Genomic DNA, 14,203 nt, shown 5'->3' on the forward strand with positions numbered 1-14,203 from the left:
TCGAGAAGGACAGGAGAAGTTTCGGTTTTTCTTTCAAAACCTTTTTGAGAAACTTCAGCGAACTCCGCCGAGAGGACGGTTAGGGTTTTGTTATCACTATCCGATTGTTCGGGGAGCAGGAGAAGCAAAAGCATCATCGCTATCACCAACATGGGGTACTAAAAAGCCCTATTGTCCGCCATTACTCGTTTCAGTAAACTACAAAAAGAAAAGACCAAGAAACTTACCGATTCGGTGAGACGGAAGCTTGAGAGCAGGAAGGCGCGAAAGCAGACAACAAAGGTTCAAATTCTAGACAGGAAGAATGAAACCTACGAAGACAACGAACCGCTTTTAAAACTCCCGCACGAGTGTTCGGGAATCTGAACGATCGAGATTGATTCAAAATCAACGATCAAGATTGAAAGACGTTTTGAAAGTTTGAATTCACGAATCCGAAATAGGCGTTCGGAAACCGTCGCTTGGATGACGTGAGCCACGACAGATCAACTGCAACGGAGATACGTGGCCTTACACTCACAACGTTCGAGGAAAAGTGACCACCGCATTAAATGTGATATGACATTTAATGAAGCACGCAGAGATCATCACCTGACGACGAACCCAGTTAAAAACCAAGCCCTCGGGATCGACCGAACGCTTGGTCTGGGGGGCTCGTGATATGGAGAGTTTATGATCAGACCGGGTTCATACCTGGTCCGACCCTCGACCCCGGTCGAGACGGAGAAAACCGAATCGCTCCCGAGCGAACCGGATCCGGAAGATGGCTTTGTGAAGAAGAAAGATTATTCGGCTGCAAGCGTGCCCTAATCTTACTTATGGATTAGGGTAATCACCCTGATGATAGCAGACTCAAACTGACGGCTGCAGATAATCATCATCAAAGGGATAACTATCGCATAACCTAATGGTTACCTCAAGAGTCCTCTACTAGCCCAAACTAGTAGAAGTCTATCGCTCAACGGATCTCATTGATAAGATCCAATGACTACCCGAAGAAGGCTCGAGTGCATCCAACGAAGGAGATTCGAAGGTACACTCTATATAAACCTCACTACCATACAAGGTGAGGGACGGATCAATCGATCAAAAAGAATACTATCTGAGACTCAGGTTCAGATACATATTGATAGATCCAAACTATCAGCATCCTGCTATCTAGATCACCTTTCCCGTTTCTTCATTCATTAGCTCTGTGCTTCTAGCAGAGCCGTTTGTGATTAAGTTCATCAACTGACTTAGCCTTCGGAGGTGGACTCCCGACCCCAGTGGTCGGGCCACATCTGACGCTTTCGTTTTGCAGGACATCACGTGGAGATCCAAGGGCTGAGCAGATTTTGAACGCATCAGTCTTAGTCCCACATCTAGTAGAAGTGGGAGTTGTTATCCCACATCGAAAAGAAGTGGGAGTTTGTTGAGAGTTTTAGTCCCAGTTCAAGTAGATGTGGGAGAAGGTAGGATGGGGAGAGGCTATAAAATAATGCTTCCCCTTCCACATGTAAATCATCCCAAAATCTTTCTTCTTGTATATTTCTTTATCTATAGTGGAGTTTTATCTCTTGTCCGTGGTTTTTTCCCTTTTAAGGGTTTTTTACGTAAATTCTTGTGTTCTTCTTTTCTTTTATTTGCTGATTGCTCTATTCATTGAGTTTTTCATAACCCAACATAAAATGCAGAGCCACAGAATTGTCATTTACATCTCGAAATTTGAATTCACTACCAGTAACAGGGTTGCAGCCGGTAACAAGTAACTTGCCATTTTGTTGAAAATTGGTCCCAGTAAATCAGTAATCTTTGATTTCCAAAGCCGGCTTGGTTTCTAAGTTTCGGTATCGTTGATATTGATACCAGTCCGACACTGTAGCGGTTCCACTATACAATGCCCATTCAAACAGACGTGAGCGCTCGACAGAAAGGAAACTTGGGGGTAAAAGCCCGGGAACGAGAGAGGGAACAGGGGAGCTAGGGATGGAGGATTCGGGAGCTATTCTGTGTCAAATAGCGTCACTCAAGGATATGCTAGACCAGGTAAATGACGAAATTGAGGCAAACATCCAGACAACGAGATATATAGAATCTGAACTTCTAAATTGCTCTGAGATGGACAACAGTTTTGCAATGAGAGAATCAAAGTTGATGAAGGAAATGTACATTGCTGCATTCGATATGGACAGCTTGATCCAAGTGACAGGTAACAGTGTTCTGAACATTTGGTTGTTCATTAATTTCACCTGCTAGACTACTTTAGCTAGGAACGTTGATACTTAGGCGCGGTTTTGAAGCACTAGTAACCCTTCTGAATTCATCTTTCTTAGGGCGATACAGAAAGGGAAAGCTGCCGCCACTAATTTTGGATCTTCAGTAGTTTTGTTGAAATACTCTGAACTTCTTGTTTGTACTTAATTCGTTACAGCATGTAGCTATTGGCAGTGAGAGTTGTTTTCCATGGAAATGACGAAACTAAAGTGCTTAATGTAATCTTATTCAGCACAGAAATGATTTGTCCATCGTGTTTCAGGGATTCCCTTCCAGCTTAATGTCACCCTGATGGGTTTAAAAAGTCCACACGAGGGAGTGAGGGCTTCAATCTTTACAAGAACCATGGTCTTCTCTCCACTTACCGATGTAAGACTACCTTTGTTACTCAGGGGTTAGTCTTTCCCCCTTAAAAGGCCCCCTGAAGAAAGGAACGTGTGTGTCCCTAACTTATGCTTTGTGTTATATGAAGATGTGCATATCCAACGAGAAGTTGGCTGAGTCTGACCCAACGTGAGATCTAAATCATAGAAACATTGATTTAAAAGATTAAAAGATCTAATTTTCCAGCAAACATAGATTTTATGGCTTAATGTTCCTCCTGGAAGAGGTTATTATCAAGTATATTTATGTGGACTGACTTCAGTGGAGTTTTTCTGTTTGACTTATAATTCCTGAAAAGAATGAAGCATTACGATTAGATTTTGAACAAATGAATGCACTAGGAGCACTCTTATTAGTTCTGAATGCCAGAGCTGGATTTATCTAAGAGGGAGAACCTCGCCGAAATGATAAGATTGCTCCGCTGTGACCTAGTGGTCGTAGGCATCAGTCAAGAAACAGCCACTTTATGAAGTCGGGGTAAGGCTGTGTGCATTATGCACTCCCTAGGCTGTCCTGTGGCAGGAGCCTCATGCACATGGTGCATGCAACCTTCCCCCTCCCCGACCCCCCCAATCTTTTTGGCATACCACAATGATGCATTCAATTTAGTGGGTGAACATTGCTCAATAAAGGTGGAAATGGTGATCTTTTCATTTTACACATATTGTGCTGTATCATTCCTGCTTGAATTTGATGGTGAGTTTTTCTTATTAGATGCTTTTCAGTTATACCCTTCTTCATTTGAGAATACTTCATGACTTGACATTTTTTAACATTTGTGTTAGAAGATTTTGTTTCAGACCCATTTGCAGCATCATCAGAGGGATATTGGTGCTTCGTCCTTATTACCGTACTGATGTTCTTAATCAGCCTCTTGTTTCATATTCCAGCTGTTGGAAGAACCTCACTGGATCTCCTGGAGAAGGAACTGAGTTGTTTAAGAATGAAGAGGGAGGAGGCAATTAAAAGAATGGCTTGCAAAAGGTATTACACGTAGCTTTTATGTAGGAAAATGAGTACTGTGTCCTACATCAGCGGTAGCCTGTAATTTACATCACATGTCAAAAAAGATTCCTAAGTTTGAACTAGTGAGAGGAAAACTAGCTTAAGATACTTCTGTGCTGACAGAAAGAAGCTTTTTGCTGTTGAAGTATAGATGATACTTGTTGTAAAGGGCATTCTGGGACTTCCTCTCTCTAGAAGCAACATGGTATCAGCGCTTAAACCCTTTTGACCCAAAACTTCTTCCCATCGCAGACTCGCAGCCTTCATATTCTTCCATTGCATTCCCTCCGGCAAGTTAATCCCATTACTTTCATCCTTGTTACAGGACTTGGGGAAATCGATGGATTAAGTTTGCTGCCCTTTGATTCCCCATTCACGACTTGATTAATGTGGTACATTTCTATGATCTAGTTAAGAATGCCCAAAAGTGTCAACTGAACTTCGAGATATTTAATTTTGGCCATGGTTTGAGATCTCAGTCCCCCATAAAACTGACATCTCACGAGATCTTGCAAGATATCGGCTGACATATAGTAGTTTTTTGCCACCTCAACTCAAACCAACTTGCTGGCCCATCTCAGTGGGTATATAGGCTCAGTTTGGGCTGATATTTAGCCTATTTTGACCCTCCCAAGCATAGAGGTGGCCTTATATTTGTGAGAAAACTAGTGTTTGTATGAGTAACAACTCAACTCTAACTTTGTAACTGATACGGTGAAGGAGTGAACATGCAGACTTATAAAACATAAAATACACAACCATGACTTGATATAATTGAATACATAAAGGTATACATCAACCATATTCAGGTCCCAATTTCACATGACAAGACTGGTGAACTTATAAGTTACACTGTGAGAGTATAAGAGTAAAATCATTGAGGCACTAAGCACTAAACAGCTCCTCCAACTCTTGCTCCACTAGCACCAGCCCTATTGGCACCATCTTCACCAGCTCCGTTAGGTCCTTAAAAGAGGTATAATTGGAACCCCCTCGATCCAAGGGTCATGGATTTGTCTTTGTTTTTTTTATTTGGATTAGTATTTTGTGAGTTATGATAGAGTCCTTGTATATGTTAGACTCTTAAGTTAGAGTCCAATTTTCAAGTAGGATTCTTTCTCATGGTTAGCAATTTGATTCCTACAAGATGTCTTATGTGGGGGTCCAATTAGGGTTTATTTTAAGAGTCCTTTTGTTATTAATTAGTTGAGTCCTTTTTGTAAAGGGAATCCTTTTTGGATAAGGTTCCCCAGTTTAAGTCTTAGTCAAATTGCTTAGGTTGTAAGGCTATAAATAGCCCATTGAACTATTAATAAAATCAGTTCAGAATTGATAAGCAAAATCAGAGGCTTGGGTCATGGGGAAGAAACCCTGAGGCCTGGGCTGAAGAGTGTTTAAGTTCTTGAAATTCAGCAAGCTTCTTTCATTGTCATCTTCTTCTTTGTGGCGACTTCCATTGAAGGGTTTCTACAACTCTTTAATAAATTCCAGCATACAAATTCAAGAAAATTCTGCAAGAGACCTCCATCAAGTAAGTACACAACAGCCTTTGCCCAACCCTTTCTCCAGCCAGCGGCAGCAAGAAACTCCTTCCCCCTCCCTTCCTAGTTCTTGTGACAACACTCTCACCCTCCCCCATTCCTTTCTTCTTGCAAGCAGGCCTTGCACCCTCTTTTCTTCCCCTTCCCCTTTCTTGAACCCTGTGACATATCTGAAACAGAAGTAAAGAGAAGACAAAGAAAAGAAGAGAGAAGAAAAAGCAGAAAGAAAATAAAGAAAAAGAAAAGAAAAGAAAGGAAAGATCAAGAAGAAAGAAGATTCAAGATTTTGTCCAAGATCCATCCAAGAGTTACCCAATTTTCCAACCGCAAACTTCCTCTTCCTTTTCCCTTAACTGTAGACCTCCCAAACCTTTCCCATCCTTTCCCTTAATTGATAAAACCCTAATGACCTAGGGATCTTTCTCTTCTCCAATTATCTTTTACTTCTCCAAATCATCCCAAAACCATATCTAAACCATCCCAAAAATTCCGCGGCAGGCTTCGTGGGTAAGTTTGGGTATCTCAACCGATCCCTTTTCTTACCAACCTTAGTTCATCCCATAGAATCTTTGAGTATCATATCCCGTTGGAATTGCCTCCTCTCCAAAGTTTACCCATTAGGGATTGCTTATTTCAGACCACCAGCCCATATTAATTTTTGTTAAACCCTAAACCTTTCCAAAACCTAGGTACACAAGTATTACACATTTTCTTCACCAAAACCATTCCATAGGATACCCATAAGGTTCCTATCCTCTAAAAATACCCATAACTTAGATCCTAACCCTTTGATAGCCCTTTTATTTGTTGGTTTTAATAACAAAGGGTCCTCGAAGGCTAACTCAGACCTTGCCAAGCAATATTGTCATTTGTTGTTGTTTAGTATTAGGAAGTATGACCTGGATGCAAAATATAAATTGAATTAGAAACCATCATATTCAATGGAAAAGTGAAACTATTATGATTCTTGTAATACATTAATTAAACTATCAAAGTGTGTGTTCAAAGTGTAAACCTTATTGTGAAATATGGAGAAATGGTGATTGATGAGTATCACTCATTTTGATGCAACATCTAGTTTTGACTTATGAGTGTGTAAAGAAGGTTTCCTAAGTTGTCTCATCCTTGTAGTAAGTAGTAACTCTCTTTATGGGTTTATATTACACATATATGTTGTATGATCTGCAAACTGAAGGAATATCATCTTGAGGTAACCTTTAATGGCTGGCATGTGAAAGCCATACATTGACATTGGCTCTTGAATAGGAGGGTATGGGTTTCTGAAGTAGTCACTCAATGACACACCTTCACTCTCATTGATGTGCACCAGATTCAAGGCCGAGCTAGGGCCTAGGGTATAAGCCCCATACCTTAAGGCCTGCTGCTTTTTTAACCAGGGATATTTTGGTAATTTTACTATTTTCAGTTGAGTCAACATAATGTTTTACTAGGTCCACTATGTTTTTGGAGCCCTGGATCTACTTTTATTTTAAAATTGAGTATTTATTTGTTAATTTTTGAAGAGTCCTAGTTAGGTTAGGATTCCTATGTTGTAAGGGAGTCCCCCAGTTTTAGTCTACTGACCCATCCCCTTTTGGTCTAAGACTCCCTTCCTTATACCCTACCTTCGACCTTAGTTTACAGCCCTTCTTTTCCCCCATAAGCCTTGGAAAGTTCTGCAATTCATCTTCTTCATTAGAAACCTTGAAACCCTAAATCTTCAATTTCCTATTTCTCTTCAACCCTTCATCCAAACCCTAAGCCCTTCTAGTACCAACTTCCCTCAACCCTATGAGACACTCGGTACCCTAACCCTAGTTCAAATGCTAGTAAGCCCTCAAACTGAAATTCAATTCTGAAATTTAAATTACAACAACGTTTCTCACTTGGCTCTCCAATCCCTAGCCTCTAAACCCTGGCCGAACCTAACCTTACCCCTTAACCAGCCTATTTCCCTCAACCGTACGGTGTTACAAACCCTAGTAGACTGCTGATTCATTTGAAGAGGGAACCTATAGGTGGACCTAAATATAGGAGTTTTCTTCAATCAATCAAACCCCAGATCTTGGACATCACTCGTACTGATTCTCGCTAGGGTTGGCTTTATAAGGAATATGATGTCCTCCATACTGGGAGTAGGCACTATAATTCGAGCCTATATTGATGGTGACTACCACTGTTGTCAATGCGCATATTCTCTATGCTCTCTACTGATGTCCTTCATGTATGCTCTTACCATTATGTGACCTATGTATTCGTGAGTTATAGTTATGCCTCCTATAAGTAGCAGCGTAGGCACCATGGCCATGCTGAGAGATCTCGCTTTTTTCATTAACTGAGATGAGACGGGAGTCGAGTTGGGCGAAATGGGATATCTTGCTACGAGATCTTGCCATCTTGTGAGATCTCGCCCCTATATCTCGCGATATAGCGAGATCCCTCTTTTTTTGTCCAACAAAGTGGTTTAGGGGGTTTTAAACCCCCAATCTCATATGAGGGAGGCATATCTCGTTTCTCTCTTGCTGCAATCTAGCCCATCTCGTCGAAAAGTTGAGTTTTGGCCGGAATTTTTTGGGGGTTTCAGATGGATTTCAACTTCCAAGCACCTTTAACATATCTATAACATCAAATTACCATCATTCAAGACTATTTCAACTAGATCTTGATTGAATTTTTTATGATTTGATCCCATATTCCCATTCCATGATTGTCTTGTACTCTTGCGAACTTATGACTTATGGATTATGATTTATGACTTACTACTTAATAAAACTTCTAATGGTTGTAAATTTAAGTTCTTTGATGGTTGATACACTAGCTTTTCATTTATATGTATTAAATGTTCTACATTACATGTTGTCTAACCTTGCATTCCCCCAATGCTGTAGTATTTCAGTTTCACACATAGTGTTGACTTAGAAGACATAATTAGGGTTATTTTCTCACAAATCTAAGGCCACCAGTGTGTTCAAAAGGCCTTAACTAGGCTAAAATACCAAGTTTCAGCCCAACCGGGACCCTAAAATCCACTGAGATGGGCCACTGAGTTGACGTAAAAAAAACCACATATCTTGATTAAGATCTCGCTCAAGAGCGAGATCTCCCACCATGACCATGGCTGTATTAGCATTAGTAAACTACGTCTTACCAGTGAATTTGATTGTTGACATCCCCCAAATCTTAAACTATTAGGGTACTTTGGCATTGTTTATTTTGGGCTTTGCTGGCTTTGGTTGGGTTTGCCCTTTGCCTTTTTTGATTGTAATCTCTCTCCCCTCCCCACTTCTGCCCTTTTGGGTAATGAATTTCTTATTCATCCAAAAAAAAAAAAGGGCAAGGAAACTGAAAAGACTAAAAAAAGTAGATTTATGAAGTCCTAATGTATGTCTATTAAACCACTTACTAATGATTGAATGCAACTTAAATTGAACCACATGGAGCCTGTTCAATTGGATTGGACCATAACAGCTTAAAATAAATCATGTAATAGAAGCTATCTTTGTACTGATCGTAGTCACTGATATTTTTGGCCCATAAAGTGTGGTCTATTACATAGAAAACCCTTGGGATCAAGGCCCCAACACATATATGAACCAATGGTGTCTTGGTGATGGATTTGCATCACTGGGCCTCAACATAATATGTAGAGAATGGTGTAACCTTGTAATTGCGTGCACGTATAAAATTTTCTTCTTCTTGATACCTTTATAGAGCAGCCATTGAAAGCAATGCACAAATAATTTGTAATTGATGAGAAAATAAGGGCTCGACTAACCTCCAGCTCCCAAATTCTTTTTTGAGTAAATTACAGATTGCATGCTTTATTGGGGCTTAAACTCTAGGTTGCATGTTTTAGTGCCCTAAATTATATATTGCACGCTCTCAAAATTACAAGTTGCACTCCCTAACATTCCATCCTGTATTCTGTTGAGTCATGAGTAAAATGACAACATTACCCTCATTAGATTCAAATGACATAACTACCCCTATTTACAGCCTTCCATACTCAACTCTTAGGCTCATCTTCTACCTACATTCTTCCAGGAACTGCATGCCCACTGCGGTTGCTGGAAACCACCCCAACCCCTCGCTGGAAATTACCCACTTTCGTCCTTGAAAACAAGCGATGCCATTGTTGTTATTTCGATAATGCAGAGGGGCAATGAGGCGAGCTGCCTCGTGAAAACACACTCTGTTTAGCTCTCTTTGCCCCAAAAAAGGTCTTCTTGTCCAAGGTGAGTTCCATCTAAAACCCTTTCAGTTTTTGTTCAATTGAAACTGAACCCTTATTGTTGCTCTCAATCTCGTCGTCTTTCTTGTTCAGGATTTCTTTTTCATTTGTTTACTTAACTGATTGAAGGAGATTTCAACTCTAAATTCACAAAAATTTTGATATTTGGTTGTTACTGCTGATCTTGGAATTTCTTGGTTTAATTTACTGTCTAATCGTTCATTCTCATTCTTGATTCCTAACTTATTATTCGAAACAACTTTTTGGAAGTTTTTGTCTTTTACCATTGTTGAAAAACACAATGTTGGTAGAATGACTTGTATTAATCAATGTGATCTCAAGCCCTCTATTTATAATAAAGTGGAAAGAACACTATTACATAAATACCCTTACTTGGGTAACAAGAAAATAGAAAATTATATGAATAAAAACTCTAATGGAGTTGGACTCCTAGTAGTACTCAACCAACACTCCCCCTCAAGTTGAGGCATAGATGTTAGTCATGCCCAACTTGCCTACAATAGGAAGGAAATCTCCTTCTTTCAAACCCTTAGTGAAAATATCTTCCACTTGGTTTCCAGACCTCACAAAAGGCATGCAGATGAGCCCTTGTTCCAACTTTCCTTTGACAAAAAACCTGTCAATTTCAATGTGCTTAGTTTGATTATGTTGTATAGGATTATTGGCAATACTAATGGCAGCCTTGTTGTCACATTATAACATCATAGGGTTTGGAACTTGGACTCCAATATCTTTTAGCAAGCCTTTCAGACATAGTAGCTCACAAACACCACAAACCATAACTCTATATTCAGCTTCAGTACTGGATAAAGCTATCACATTCTGTTTTTTATTTCTCCAAGTAACTAGATTACCTCCAACAAAGGTTTGATAACCTGAAATTGACTTCTTGTCAGGAGATTCAGCCTAGTCTGCATCAGTGTATGCTTATAATCTTAGATTTTCACTGGGTGATAAAAGATTCCTTTTCTAGGAGTTTCCTTCAAATATTGTAGTATTTTGATAACAACCTTCATATGAACTAAATAAGGAATGCATGAACTGGCTTACTATTCCCACGGCATAAGTGATGTCTGGCCTGGTGTGGGACAAGTAAATAAGCTTTCCCTACCAGCCTTTGGTATCTTCCTTTGTTCACTGGTTCTCCCTCTTTTTCCTTAAGTTTAGCTCCGGCTTTAATAGGGGTATCAACTGCTTTACACCCCAACATTCCCACTTCTGATAATAAATCTAGGATATACTTTCTTTGGGATAGGAATATACCCTTCTTTGATTGAGCCACCTCAATCCCTAAGAAGTACTGTAACTTTCCTAGATCTTTAATCTCAACCTCTTTGCTAAGAAAGTCCTTTAAACTTTGAATTTCTTCACCATCATTCCTTTTGATGGCAATATCGTCTACATAAACAATGAGAAGTGTGATGTTAGTACCTGATTTCTTGACAAATAGTGTATGATCAGCATTGCTTTGCTTGTACCCAATAGAAGTCATGGCCTTCAGGAGGCGTCCAAACCAACATCTAGGAGATTGTTTTAACCCATAAATTGACCTTTTCAACCGACAAACTTTCCTTGCAGTATTGTCATCAGAGAAACCATGTGGGATTTCCATATATACTTCTTCCTCTAACTCCCCATGTAAGAAGACATTATTTACGTCTAGTTGGTGCAAGTTCCAGTCTTTGTTTACAGCTACAGACAATAGAACTTTGACAGTGTTTAGTTTTGCAACAGGGGCAAAAGTCTCCTGATAATCAATCCCGTAGGTCTGGGTAAACCCCTTTGCAACTAGTCTAGCCTTCAACTTGTTGACTGATCCATCCATATTTTGTTTAACCACAAACACCCATTTGCAGCCCACAGGTTTTTTCCTGGAGGAAGTGTAACCAGCTCCCAAGTATCATTTTTCTTTATTGCTTGCATTTCCTCTACCGTTGCTGCCTTCTATTTCTTATTAGCATAAACTTCTTGCCAACTTTTAGGAACATATATAGATGTTAGAGAGGATATAAAAGCACGGTAAAGTCAGACAAAAAGTCATAAGAAACATATTTAGCTATGGGATGCTGAGTACAAGATCTGACTCCTTTTGTAACAGCAATAGGAAGATCAGAAGAAGATATCTTAAGTGGAGAATTTGATTCTGGAGCAGGAGACTGAAGTGGTAACGTGTCACCTTTCTCCACCTGCTTTAGCCGGTTGTAATTCTTCCTTTGATAAGTCTGCACCCCCTTATTCTGGTCAATCTTGTTTTGAAAGACCTCAATAGTGTGCCTCTCAGGAGCAAGGTTATTAAAGCGGCAAAGCGAATGGGGATTCGTCTTGGCGATTAGGCGACCAAGCGGCAAAAAAGCGACCAAAGCGGTTTAGTCAATATTTTTAATATAACTACTTTTTAATACACATTTTTTATAATAAAATAAAGTACTAAATAAATATTCAACAATCACATTCATTAAAAAAAAAAAATTCAAGAATCACAATTATGAAAAATTATCCAAAAAAAGATTAAAAACATAACTTCATCTCATCAAGCATCATAAGATTCATAACAATAATTATTTAGTATGTACTATATCAATAATCAATGTGAAAAATGAAAATGAAAGTAGGAATTTTATATTCTTACTTACCTCTATGATAGTGTGACGCCAAATAAGTGTCTTGTACTCTTGTGCATAGATCAGTAATCAGAATTGATGTATCCATTTTTCCCTTTTCTTCAGTCTTCACCCTTTCAAAGTAACTGAAACGTCGCAAAATACATAGCCAAACCACCCAAACAAATGATAGGATTCAAAAAATGCTTATAAAGAATACCTTACAATGGGAAATTACAAATAAGCCCCTAGAAAATTTGAATTTGCAATTAGGTCCCTAAAAATATGCAAATTTACATATAAGTCCCTGAAATTATTATGCACGTCTACATATAGGTCCCTGAAAATATGCAAATTTACCAATAGATCCGTGAAAGAATGTAAATTTACAAACTAAACCCCTCAAAACATCAGTATTTGTTTGTTCTATGGGCTAATCAAATTGCAGGGAGGAGGAAAAAAAAACCAGAGTATGGTTCGATTAAAGGCAGGAGCAGCGGCAGAAAAATAGAGGAAGGTGGAGGAAATAACTCACTGTATTGCAGGAGCAGCGGTAGGGCAGCAAGGCAGGTGCAGCTTCTTCTTTTTTGCTTTCCTTTTGTTTTCTGTTCTTGTTCTTCCCGAATCAGCTTGAGGCGGAACTGAAGAATGGCCAGAAAAGACAGTAGTAGTGCAGCAAAGCAGGAGCAGCTTCTTCTCTTCTGCTTTCTTTTTGTTCTGTTCTTGCTCTTCCCAAATCGGCTCGAGGCAGAACTGAAGAATTGCGATGGGTCAAAAAAATCAGAGAATTGCGTTAGTTTTGAAGAACTGCGATGGGTTTGAAAAAAAAATCAGAAGGAGGTAGGTCTTCGTCAGCGAGAGAGATTTTCGCTTCTTCTTCTTCTTCTTTTTTTCCCTCTCCCCTAATCGAACTTAGGCTCTAATGCCATGTTGAGAAACACAATGTTGGTAGAATGGCTTGTATTGATCAATGTGATCTCAAGCCCTTTATTTATAATAAAGTGGAAAGAACACTATTATATAAATACCCTTACTTGGGTAATAAGAAAATAAAAAATTATATGAATAAAAACTCTAATAGAGTTGGACTCCTAGTAGTACTCAACCAACAACCATCCCTGATTTGGATCACTAGATTGCTGGATATGGAGATAGGAAAGTTTCTGTTTTCCTATTAGAAATTTGTTCTCAGATTCAGTTCTGAAACTAAAAATACTAAATCTCTTGTTGCCTTTGATCGCATCATTATCGAATGCTGGAGGATCCCAACGTTGAAGTTTGGATTTAATGAAACCAGGATTAGAAGTGCGAGTAACTTGTCGTGGAATGATGGTGGAACTTAGCATCCAAAGACCAAAGAAATAGAGGAAAAGGAAGATGATTGTTGACACCGTGGGAAAATAAGAAGACAATGATGAGCGTTTACTGGAGCGACCCCTCCGTATAGCCATTTTCTGGATTTACGGATAAAAACAAGAATGAGAGAGAGAGGGGTGATTTCCAGCAGAGGGGAGGGCGGTGGTTGCCGGCAGGGGGGTTAGGGAGGTTTCTAAGGGTAGTGGTGGGCAGTTTCCAGCGAGGTGTAGTTAGAAGACGGGTGAGTCTGAAGGGATTCTCCCTTCACTCACCTAGGAGTTGAGTATGGGAGGGTTTAAACAGGGGTAGTTATGTCATATGAATCTAATTAGGGAAATATTGTCATTTTACTCATGACTTAACGGAATATTGGATGGAATGTTAGGAGTGTGCAACTTGTAATTTTAAGAGGGTGCAATATGTAATGTAGGGCACTAAAGCGTGCAACCTAGAGTTTAAGCTCCACTAAAGCATGCAATCTATAATTTACTCTTCTTTAACCTAGAGTTTAAGATCCACTAAGCGTGCAATCTGTAATTTACTCTTTTTTTTTTTTTTTTTTTTGGGAATGTATGAGGCCAATATTTTTGGTTGTGGTTGATTCTGAAGTCCCATTCTATATCCATGTGACATAGGTTTAATTGTTTACTCTAGCCTGTAATTATGAAGGCTGCATACATGACTTAGCAATTAATGAACTTCTGGAACAACTCTGGATCATCTGATTTTGAGATAATAACAAAAATAGCCCTTCATACTAGTCATACTAAAATTGGCCTCATAAAAGTGATGAAGAGATCACTTGCAGA

General features: G+C 39.3%; 1 protein-coding gene across 3 annotated transcripts in view; it reads left to right on the forward strand.

Moving 5' to 3' along the window:
* Nucleotides 1–1,938: 1,938 nt before the first annotated feature.
* Nucleotides 1,939–14,203, forward strand: part of LOC149029142 (CAP-gly domain linker) — a 60,384-nt gene continuing 48,119 nt past the window's right edge. For all 3 annotated transcript variants that reach the window (XM_089140576.1, XM_089140584.1, XM_089140569.1), the window contains exons 1-2: nucleotides 1,939–2,191; nucleotides 3,531–3,624. In XM_089140576.1, coding sequence (XP_088996702.1) covers nucleotides 1,969–2,191; nucleotides 3,531–3,624 — 317 coding nt within the window. In that variant the 5' untranslated portion in view covers nucleotides 1,939–1,968. The remainder of the gene's footprint in view (nucleotides 2,192–3,530; nucleotides 3,625–14,203) is intronic.

Source organism: Hakea prostrata, chromosome 1, assembly GCF_041222555.1.
Source record: "Hakea prostrata isolate BN-2017 chromosome 1, UWA_Hpros_2, whole genome shotgun sequence".
Taxonomy (NCBI): Eukaryota; Viridiplantae; Streptophyta; class Magnoliopsida; order Proteales; family Proteaceae; genus Hakea; species Hakea prostrata.